The 12,658-nt window shown below is 38.5% G+C and overlaps 1 protein-coding gene across 1 annotated transcript in view; it reads right to left on the bottom strand.

The window, feature by feature from the left end:
* The window catches only part of CCHR3.PART1H8orf34 (chromosome chr3.part1 C8orf34 homolog), a 3,081,413-nt gene that overhangs the window by 883,604 nt on the left and 2,185,151 nt on the right, over positions 1 to 12,658 (bottom strand). The window contains exon 10 of the mRNA XM_044067160.1: positions 6,873 to 6,946. Coding sequence (XP_043923095.1) covers positions 6,873 to 6,946 — 74 coding nt within the window. The remainder of the gene's footprint in view (positions 1 to 6,872; positions 6,947 to 12,658) is intronic.

A 12,658-nucleotide genomic window follows, 5' to 3' on the forward strand; every position in this document is an offset into this window, starting at 1 on the left:
GCTTACTGTACTTATTTCCTTGTTTCACTTGAAAGAAAGTTATTGTTTGTTGCTTTTGCATTTAAGTTACCTGTAACACATTGCATTTAAGTTACCTGGCACTTGCTCACTAAAGCAATTATATAAGTCGGCACTAAAATATTAAAAGCACTACACCCTCACAAACTCCCCTTGAGTACCTCGTTCCCCATTGGCCCCTTTTTTCATTTATAAAGGAATTCCCAATACTATTCTAGCATGTCCAAAGGTCAGTTGTCAATCTCCTCTCCGGTCCATCTGGTGAATCTGGGAATCTTGAGGCAATGTTACAACTGCCTCATGTACACAAAAAACTCTCTCCTCCACCCAACAACATGTGAGAGATGCAACCATATAGCCATACTGGAGGCTAAGCTCTCTCAACTCAGTACTGGCAAAACCAGTCAGGAGGAGTAGGAAACCACACTCACTACAATTCCAGTCTCACATAGACCTACCATGACAGCAAACCAAACACATGAACACACAAAAACATACTCGGAGGCTCTAAACAAAAATCTGCCTAAGCAGCAGAGACCTCCAAAGCAGACCCCCAAGCAACCGCTACCCCAAAACAAAACACGTGCAACACATAGCTCACAAAGCCAGTGTGCCGAACAGTCACAGCCCTTAAGGCTAAACAACACACCTGATACACTTGTAATAGGTGACTCTATCGTCAGGCACACTGACGTCCCGCTCACCAGGCTGAACAAGGAGAAGGTCACGGTGAGCTGCCTGTCAGGTGCTAGGATCCGCCACATAACACAAGCACTCAGGTCACTCCAAGGCAAGTACAAATATGACTCAGTCATTGTCCATGCTGGTGTGAATGACCTGAGACGTACCTCCCTGGACTACATGAAAAGAGACATAGAGGAGCTCTCTGAGCACATAGCCCAGGCCGGTATGACCCTGACCTTGAGTAGCATCTTACCCTCACCAAGAATGATGCCACAATATGAAGACAAGATGATCAATTTCAACAATTGGCTTAAGTATTGGTGTCATTCAAAGGGGATCCAATGCCTGTCAGCCTGGGATGACATGCTCGACAAGCCACGATGCTTCGCTAGGGACGGCTTGCACCTGTCACCCCTGGGCTTTTGGATATTGGCAAAGGCTCTTGCTATCCCCCATAGTGCCTTTTTTAGGCAAGGCTCAGAAGACAAACCCACCTCCATAGGTATCACAAGGGATAAGAAACTAAGAGTAATGCTACTCAACGCCAGAAGTCTAAACCTCAAGATGCACGCACTCAAAACTATCCTTAGCATGGAGAACATTGATATCTGTGTAGTAACAGAAACCTGGTTCAAGGATCCCGAGAGCACCCTAGCACTACCAGGTTATACCTCATACCATGCTTTCCGGCCGCAAAACTTGGACCGAACCACCAAAGGAGGGGGGTATCAATATTCGTCAAAGATACCCACACATCAAGGTTGGTGGCACAGCACGAAGCATCAGAGACTATCCATGTGCAACTAACAGTGGGTAAAACTGCCTTCCAGTTTATAGCCTGCTACATCCCACCCTCCCAAACCGAGGAACCCCACTCGGCCTTCCTGAGAACACTGGAAAATATGAAGGTCTCTCCAAACACCATTATATCGGGCGACTTCAACTACCCAAACATAGACTGGGAGCATTACTCTAGCTCCAACACCCTAGCCCAAAGGTTCCTAGAATTTATAAAATCAAATGCTATGGAACAACTTGTTACCACTCCCACAAGAGGGGAAAACATACTGGTCCTGATCATCACCAACATGGGGACTCTATGCTCCAGACCATAAGTGTATCCCTCACTGGTAAGATCAGACCATAAACTAATCTCACTGGATATTCACATCCTGACTCCACCCCCTGCCCTAAAAACCACAGTGAAAACTTCTAAAGCAAATTTCACACTCCTCAAAACCAAGGTGGAATCCTTCAAAGCCCCCAGGCCTGTGGAAAATATGGCCCAGACCGCAGAATCCTTTATAACCACATTCTATGAACACCTTCAGGAATGCATGGATCATGCAATCCCAAATAAAACCAAGACCCAATCCTCCAAAGGCAGACATCCTGTCTGGTGGACCCCAGCCATAAACAAACTATACAATAGAAGGAGGAAGCTACTACATGATAGAGCAAAATCCCAAAAAGGGAAGGCATCTCTGATCAGTATTAGCAAAAAACTAAGGGCACTCATAAAATCGTCTAAGGCCAGCTTCAAGAGAAAAATTGCACAGGACACTAAGGATAATCACAAGGCTTTCTTTAGTTATGTTAGGAACCTGGGTGGGAATTCCCAGATATGCTCAGAATTAGTCCAAAATGACAAAAAAAAAACACCAAACCCACAGACATTGCCAACATCCTAGCTGACAGGTTCAGCGCAAACTCCCGACCACCGACCCACCAAAAGGGCAAATATCTATCCCAGCAGAGTGCTGCCCCCCTGACATCTCAGATGCTCAGGTAAGAGCTGCCATCTCCAAAGCAAAAAACACAGCATCAATGGGACCAGACGGTGTCCCGGGCTGCGTCCTACATGAAATCAAAGAAGAGCTAAACCCAAACATAAAACTACTGTTCAATCTCAGCCTTACTACAGGATATGTACCCAAAGAGTGGCGTACAGCAACTGGGGTCCCTCTCCACAAAGGTTGTACCTCAACGGATCCTGGAAACCATCGCCCTGTAAGCCTGACTAGCTTGGCATGCAAAGCTATGGAAAGGATCATCATGGACCTCATAAATAAAGATATTGGGGACCTACAGACACTGGATCCTACCCAGTTCGGCTTTGTTAAGGGCAGATCCTGCCTCTTAAACCTAGTTGATTTCTTTGAAACAGTCACCAAGACCATTGACGAGGGGAAGGTGGTCCACACAGCCTACCTGGACCTCGCAAAAGCCTTCGATACAATACCCCACTCGGGCATTATAGATAAGCTCACCAGCTTAAATATAAACCCGTATGTCACTAGATGGGTTGCAAACTGGCTCAAGGACAGAACCCACATGGTTAGAATTGCTGGAGTCATGTCAGACTCCAAACCAGTTACAAGTGTGCATCCCACAAGGCTCAGTCCTGGGACCTCTCTTGTTTAGTATATATTTCTTGGAGGTACAGGCCAACATGGAAGGACTGTGGCTGCCCAAATTCGCAGATGACTGCAAACTGGGCGCCATAATCGACTCTCCAGCCGACACAAGCATCCTCCAAAAGGGCCTCTTAGAAACAGACAACTGGTGCCAGAGCCATGGCCTCAAGCTAACCGCCAAAAAGTGTATAGTCATCCCCTTTGGCAAAAACAAAGTGCCCACAAATTACCACATAGGTGGTGATCCATTAAGTACAGAAGAAGTAATTAGGGACCTGGGGACCCAAGTTGATAGCAATGTCTCATTTGACAACCACATGGCCAAAGTGGTTAGAAAAACATTTTATATAGCCCACCTAATCATGAAGGGATTCATATCTAGATCAGGGGAGGTCATCGTGCCTCTTTACTCATCCTTCATCAGGCCCATAATTGAGTACAATGCCCCTTTTGGGATGTACCTTACCAGACACCTGCAGCAACTGGAAAGACCCCAAAAGTACCTCACCAAGAGGATCAAAGGGCTCAAATAGATGCCATATGCTGCCCGGTTAAAGAAACTCCAGCTCTACTCAGTGGCATACAGCCTGCTCAGAGGCGATCTGTGCCTGACGTATAAAGCCATGTCCAACCCGGAATTAATGGACATGCTGCACCTCAGAAAATCCAAATCCCATCGAGCTACGCGCTCGAGAGACTTGAACCTCAGCACTGAAATAAATAGGACATGCTGGAGGGACAGATTCATAACCCAGAGGTTCCATTCACTCTGGAATAAAATGCCAGTCCAGGTTAGGCAGAGTCCCTCATTGACTCTCTTCAAGAGGAATCTTGATGAGTGGATGGGAGATCATAGGTTTACCCTGGGTATCACTTCTGTGTCACTGTTAGACAGGGGCACAGTATACTAACCTCGAAAAAGGGCATAGCAAAATTAATTTAAAATGGGTGGTGAAAGCCAAACACACTCTGGCTAGGCTTATAAATGCCCTAGGGCAGATAGCCTAGTATGAACCTATGAACCTATATACAAATATAAATATATTGTAAATGTATATAGATATATATATATATATATATATATATATATATATATGTATATATGTATCCATATATATATATATATATATATATATATATATATATATATATATATATATGTGTATATATGTATATAGGGCTATATATATATATATATATATATGTGTGTGTGCAGATAGTGAAGGACATAGCAATGGCCTCCACTATGGAGTGACACCTTAGGGTTATGGCATGGGTTAGGTAAGGGATAGCTTTACAACTATCCGCCCCTAACCGCTGTCCCTAAGGTCCGTGATTGCACCATAGTGGACATAGCTTGTTTTTGATGTCCTCCACTGTGCTGCGGTACGGTGAAGGCTAGTTGAAGTGCACTTTTGAGTTCACTCAGGAGCTTTGTTAAGTGAACTTTCTGTAAATCATTCTATATAGGGATATATATATATATATATATATATAGATAGATAGATAGATATATTTATATACATATATAAAATAAATGTGTGTGTACCTATTTATTTTTTTTATTGCAAGGGAAAGCTGGGAAGCCTACTGGATAAAGTATTTCTTTTCAGGGATGGCCCAGTAGCACTGTGCAATTACGTGACAGATATATAGATTGATAGATAGATAGATAGATAGATAGATAGATAGATAGATAGATAGATAGATAGATAGATGTAAATGATTCTGCTGAAAAGTCATTTAGACAAAATAGGAACTGTCATATTTTCTTATAGAATCCCATTTTGTTGTTTAATAATAATGGGATTAGTGATATTTAAATACAGAAGGAGTCAGAGGTATTTTTAGTGTTAAGTATGAGCACTCATGCATGTGTTTTTCTTTTTCGTTGAGTGTTAAATTGTTATGATGTATGCTGCAAGCTGTGTGATTGTGAGCCAAGGTTTGTGTGCCTATGTTGGAATGGATAGAAATGTGTGTATTTGTTTGTGTGCATGGGAAATGCAAGTTCCATAGAGTGACATTGACATACAGTGGGATAAAGGAAGTTTATCCACTGTTACCTGATCAGAGTTAGTACAGTTGGGGAAGGTGTGGGGGCACACTTTTTTTTTTAATTTGCAGATATATTTTCAACATAAGGTAGTGTCAGCTCTATTTTTTTTTAATGAGTTGTATTGCAGTTTATGGTTTTATCAATTATTCTTATTTACTTTTGTGTGTGTTTGTGTGTGTGTGTTTGTGTGTGAGTGTGTGTGTGTGTATATATATGCACTGGCACTTATATATATATATTGAAATATATATAACTTGGTTAATTATATATATATATATATATATATTGTTAGCCAAAAGGCAGCCACTTGTTCTGAGGAAGTCTAGATATTATTAGATGAAAGCGCTTCACAAAGTTTAATATATATATATATATATATATATATATTCCAGGCATATATATATACAAATTGTGTATTTGGTTTAGTACATAGTGTTGGACTGTTTCCCAGATTCCCAGATCTCCAGATGGAGATTATATATATATATATATATATATATATATATATATATATATATATAGATGGATAAATATAGATATAAATCAAAACTCACAATATGAAAAAATACTGTTTTATGCAGAGGGCATGTCCACTGCACCTCTCCTACAACTTCTATGTAGCAACTCCAGAACTGCATAACAAAGAAAAATAATATATTCTAAACTTTCAATATATCTGAGTTTTAGATTTTTTGTCAGCAACCGCTTTTATATATTTTGACTTCTAGAGCTACACAGATATAAAGTTGTAGTACAAGTGATCGACAGAACTTCTAGTGACATTAGCTCCATTGGTCTCAAATTAATTGAAAGCAAATTGATCAAACTGCTCAATTGAAGTTTGAAACTGTCATAAAACTTATTTTAAGTGTCTTTGCAGGGCAGCATGTGACATTGCACCCTGCATATCTATAGCTATATCTATATCTATACAGATATATATATATATATATATATATATATATATATATATATATATATATCTACGTATGCTGACTCTGAGTTCCCATAATACTGGGGAAAGAGGAAACTTAACCCTAGTATTCCATGACCTCACTTGTTTTAGTCTTATAGATAAAAATTTTAGTGGATGAAAATGCATTCTTCCATTCTGATTCTGAAAGGTGGGGATCTAATATATATATATATATATATATATATATACATATATATATATATATATATATATATACATATATATATATATATATATATATATATATATATATACATATATATATATATATATATATGTATAGACATACACTCGCACATACACACACACAGTCTCAGTACAAGAATAAAGTAAGTGGCAATTGCAATGGTGGAGGTCTCTCTCCAACAAAACTGGAGCGAATGTGCAGCATTATCAGTGTGATTCCAATGGTTATCATCTTTGAATCGAAGATTCATGTACTGCATTATCTTTTATATATAGATATGCCCAACCATTGCACAAAACATACTTTCACTTGTTCATCTTAGGAGTTAATGTCTTTCATATCACATTTTGAAAAACACAATGATGCCTGAATAAATGTCAGAAAAAAAATTCTGCAACTAAGACTGCATTAATACTGTAGCCATCATGCAATTATTTCAGCTGTCAAATATAAATTCATAAGACAACTGTCTGCTGTTTCAGGAGATTATGCACCAAGATAAGAAGGTCAGCAGTAACTTCATCTACTTACGGGTCCCGTCACCTGAGAAGCACTCTCAAATTCTTCCTCCTCTTCCATCAACGTTTCTACCTCAGGCACTGGAGCTGTTCCAGGAAGACAGGAAACTAATCACTTCAGGTTAACTTTGCTGCTTAGGTTTAATTTGTCTCAAAACAAGCTATACATTTATATGTCACAGACACAACTTTTAACTATAGGACTTGTGTTACTCTGTTTACACTATGAACTTTATCGAGTTTGATGCAGAAAAATCATTAATATAAATAATAACATGCAGTTAAAATATGCCATGTTCCCTGTTCTGTCTACTGATTGTAGTAATAATAAAATTACAGATATGCGTAATTATTTTATTTGGGCTGCATACTTAACAAGCATAAAGCTAGCATGCATAATATTACACAGTGGTATTAATAAGAATTAAAAATGAACACCTGTTTTCAGCTGTTTAATAATGCTGCTTGTTTTTTAATTACAGTTCCTGCTCCATACCCCTGTGTCCATTCAGAAAATCTGATAATGATTTGCATTTACATATAAGAAATGTTTTGTGTATCAAAAAGTTCTAAACTTGGTAGACAGAATTAAATGTTAAAATAATAGTGAACAACAATTAGACAGTAAATTATAGTTTAAGATGTAATGTCAAATTAACATAATCAGCATTATTAAAATTTGAATGTGTGATATAAGAATAGCAGGTGAGACATTTAAAACAGTGAAACATGTCTAGAATGTAAATTAGCAACAATTATGCTAAAGTGCAGTTAAGACACACAACCTTCTCATTAATTAATAAAAACCTTTTTGTGCTTCTCTCACATTATACTGTATACACACACATTTATATATATATATATATATATACACACACATATATATACACACACACACACACACACACACACACACACACACACACACACACACACACACACACACACACACACACACACACACACACACACACACACACACACACACACACACACACACACACACACACACACACACACACACACACACACACACACACACACACACACACACACACACACACACATATCTACCATTATTTCAAAAGTAATGAACCTGATTTTCCAAACTTGGCCACAAGTTAAGATAATGAAAGATTTTTTTTAAGGTGACTTTTTTTTTGGGGGGGGGTCAATACAAGCCTGCAGTCTAGCACATTTCACCATGAGTTCTTACTGGATATCAGCACCACCCATCTGACTGTAAAACCGTATGCTTCCAACACATTGTCAGAGGTCTGTGATTTCCTCCTCAAAGTTGTATAGATGCCATGCCTTTCATCCTGTTTGCGCTATCTATGAAGTAGAGCAGAACTCCTTGTCAGACACACTGGCTGGTAATGCTCAGCATATTTTCATTTTTTTTTCATCCTAGATCGTTCTAGGTTTGATATGCTTCATTTACTGTCATGATTATAACTGTGCCAAAGAAATGACACTGCGCATCAGTCTTTACACTGTGACCAGATGGTATGCATATCTTTGAAACTGAGCAAGTAAGTATTCTTTACCACTGCCTGGCATAGGCAAATGGGGTGTAGGGTGCCGTAAGTGTCCTTGTGTCTTATTGACCAAAAAGGTACAGATTATTACATGCACCAACATAAATGCCCCTGAATTAGTGCCGGAGATGACAACTTTTGACAGTTAATTTTGCCTTGTACAATTAAATGAAGAAGCCCCACCACCTTTATTATTTTTAACATGTTAAACAGGTAGGCCACCACTTATGGCAACAGCACGCAAAGCTATTACTATAAACTGGAACAGTGAGACATCACCCACATTCAAAGAGCTCAGAAGCATTGTACTGAATGTATCGAGAATGGAAATGAGAACCATCTGAAAGAGAATGAAAGATCAACATCTTACTATAATTCATGGCAAAAGCTAATAGAAATACTAGAGAGAGATGATTATAATACTTCAAGCAATGAAGTTTAAATGTAGAAATGTAAATCATCTTTATAAACCTAGACACCCTTGTAAATAGTTTGTTTTGATGCTTTTATGGTAGTTGATTTTATATTGTTGCTAACCTGTTATACTTGTGTATTATATTTCATAGTTATTGAAAAAATATATTCACTTTCAACAATTCAATAGAAATATTCAAGGAAAAAAAACAGATAGGCCACTAGGCACAAGTCCTTTTCTCGTAAGTGACATAAGAGCAAAATTTTGCTGAAGTGACTTGCAGAGAATCACAGAGAATGCATATCTAAACTAAGTCCATGAGGCAGACTAGTCCAGGATCACAGGGTGATGCACATTACCATTTTATAGCTTTAACTCTGTGTAATAAACTGCCGGACCATTAATGATAGTTTTACATTACCTCTCTTCCTATGGATTATGTCTGATAACTATCATCAGAACGAAAGAAAAGCATGATTAATCCTGTTGCTATACAATAAGCACTCAGGTCTTTAAGCATATGGTCATGCAAATATAATAAAGTATGTTGAGGCCGCATGTAAAATTATTCTACGTATAGCATGGAATCTTGGAAATTCTGATTCTTTTTTAACTTTACTCTATGAGAATACATTTCCAGAATTCTGTGTATAACATATTATTCATATAAGAGATCCAGCCCTATTATAACACCATCATACTCATGGTGAACTTTCTTGTTCTTGTTATTATTATTATTATTATTATTATGGGGTGTTTACTGACACAAAAGGCATTCTAGTCACCCCATGGCATCTAATTTTGTAGACACTTGCTGCATCATTCACATACATTTGAAACACAGGTATAAAAATGTTTGGGCCCATGGTGTACTCTTAAGTGCCCAATTTTTTTTTAAGTATTGATGAAAATCACATTTCCAGTCTCACATAATTAATACTAATTAATCAGAATGAAGCAATTATGCTTTTCTGAGGTTACAACCCCACCCTGAGCTCTGCTGCTTCTTTCTTGTACTGACAGCACAGTGTACCTGTTGCTACAAGCACAGTTTGTCTAGGATAGTATCCATGCTCAGCACTTTCAATGACTCTAGCTGCAGTCATACATAGTGACAGTTTATGACTGGTGCGTATTACTGTCCTTCTGGTGTGCATGTGAAATCTAATTCAGTCTTTGAGCTCCTTCTGTTCGCTCAGTTGTGCTGGAATCAGTGGGAAGGCCAGCTCTATCTCCCCACCTTTAGTATATTGTCATCATTCAGGAGCCATGTCATGTGAAAGGAAGGGAGAAGAAAGCAAGTGCATTGTAGACTTTATTAGTGTGCAGACAGACAGAAAGACAGACACACACACAACGTTCAGGAGCTGCATTTACAGAAAGTCTTCACATACAATAAACATAAAACAATGATTTGTGTGTGACTGTTGCATAACCTTTAAGCCACTTTATAGAGAGATTGAGAGAGAAAGGGAAACAGACAAAACCAATTAATTTGCTACATTTTTGGCATCTTCCTGAGTGAGATATTAATTCTGACTCACTGCTCCCAAAATTAAGAATAAAGCAAATGTTGTGAGACTGGGAGGTTCAAATCCCTCAACATAAAATCCTTCCTTTCTGAGAAATTTCAATGCACATTGTGCTCACTGATTGCTGATGGGCTGAGAGTAAATAAATCTAATTTCATTCTATTTGGAACAAAACTTCAATAAGAAATGTAAACAGAAAATGTCAATTTATATAGAAGAATTTTATGTATTTGACCAAAGCAATGAAACCAAAGAATGTTATGTATTTGAGCAAAGCATTTTACTTGAAATACCCAGAAAGAGCCTGCGGTGGTGGTTCTGCGGTAGCATTGTCGCCTTACAGTAAGACGTTGTCCTGTTCAATTCTCAGCTAAAGCATCTTCTGTGTGGAGACATGTGTGAATGGGCGTACCTTCGTTGAAGGTTGTGCGTCAGGGCTGGCAACTTGGTATGTAAAAATGTACTGCCAATCATTAGCGAACCGGAGTTCTGCTGTGGCGACCCCTAAACCGGAAAAGCCAAAAGATACAACAACAACCCAGAAAGAGCCCAGACTGTTGGTGAACATGTCTTGTTTTACTCACAGATCAATTACAAAGGTGTATTTCAATGAACATCCATGCACAATAAATACAGACTTTAGGAACACAACTAGCACTTCCCACAACAATGCTGATTATTTTCAGGGAAAGATACATTTGTTCACAAAAGATATATACACAGTTTACCTGTCAGTAGGCCTTTGGTTAAATCTCAGTTCTGCTAAGTACAATCTGATGACTCATTTCCTAAGAGTCTCAAAGTGAAAAATTCATTTCTACAATACAAAATAGGATTATTTAAATGTAGTACTATTTATTATATTTCTATATGTTGTAACTTAACTGGAAATGGGGAATATGTACTTCTCCCTTCACAATTATAGTTTTCTTGTTTATAATGCGCCACTCGGGGACACAACTTGGTAAATAATTTACACCCGCATAATGCTTAAGACAGCGTCCTCACTGTTTTTCTGGGTTACCCACCATCATTCTCTCTCTCTGTTGACATCCTTTGTTTATGAATCTAACTGTCCATTACTGCTGGAGCCTAAGCACAAAACCTGCCACAAGACCTCTGGTCACTCCTGACTGAGTCATAGAGGCATCCCTCTGGAACCCTAGCTTTGACCTATACTCATTCTGGTTAGACTATTCTTTGTTTCTCCTCATTATGGTGTTTGGTCTAGAACTTTGATCCCTCATGTTCTGTGGTTTAGAATATCCATTCTTCACTGGCCACAGTGCAGAGCATCTGTCCTAATGTTATAGTTTGGATCATCTGAATATTCTGAAGAAAATTATAGGTCATAAAAGTTCTAATGCCTGCTGACTGGCTCCAACCATTCTGGTCAGCCTCCATTGTAGGATGTGTATCACGTGTCTTATGTAGATATCCTGGTCTTTATCTAACAAATAAAGCCTGAATGCATTAAAGGAATAATTCCATGCAACTATGACATGATTATCATTTATCATTTTCACAGTCCCTTCAGAAACCATATTGGTCTGTGTCTAATCTTCATAACAGCCTGTGTTCATTCTTTAGAATTGTTTGCCATTAACATATCTGGTTTATTAGGTCTTGATTACTCCAATCTGAAGTTTCTTTCCTGAAATAGACATGCAGATGTGTTCTTAGTGGCTGCATAGATGTCATTTATGAGTGTGAATATTACATGTCCTGTTTTGTTAGTGTTCCTTTCATACCTGGAATCATTGCTTTCATTACTTTTGTTTGCAGAATTCTTACTTTTCTGCCAGTCCACTAGGGGCTATTTAGTGACATCTCAAACCACAATGCTCTATGCACATCTGTTTCCTGATGCTTTTAAACTCATCTGCTGTGATCTTTGTTTGCTTGTTACTCATGCTTTGTTTGAACAACCCATTTCTCAAGCGCAGGGCCCGTACAATTGAAATGGGTTTCTCTGAAGTTGTTGATTCTATGCAGAACCACTATCAGACCACTTTGAATGACCACCTTCGACTATGCAAAAACAGGAAGTCCATAAAGATCATGCGGAAGCACCACTTACACTGTGCAGTCCTAATGCTGTCCTCTACTCCCAGGCTCAGAATGGTGCCATTAGTAGTGGACTTTTTACCATCACTCAGCATATACATTTCCAAGTAAATCCTTCACGCTTTCTATAAATGACAGACAGCTGCACACAAATTTTCATTAGAAAGTCCATTTTGGCATGTTAAGTATCGCTCAAAGAGTGGATGCAAACATCAGTTCTGCATACATTATCAGAGGTCTACAG

This window comes from Protopterus annectens, chromosome 3.part1, assembly GCF_019279795.1.
Source record: "Protopterus annectens isolate FY-2018-M chromosome 3.part1, PAN1.0, whole genome shotgun sequence".
Taxonomy (NCBI): domain Eukaryota; kingdom Metazoa; phylum Chordata; order Ceratodontiformes; family Protopteridae; genus Protopterus; species Protopterus annectens.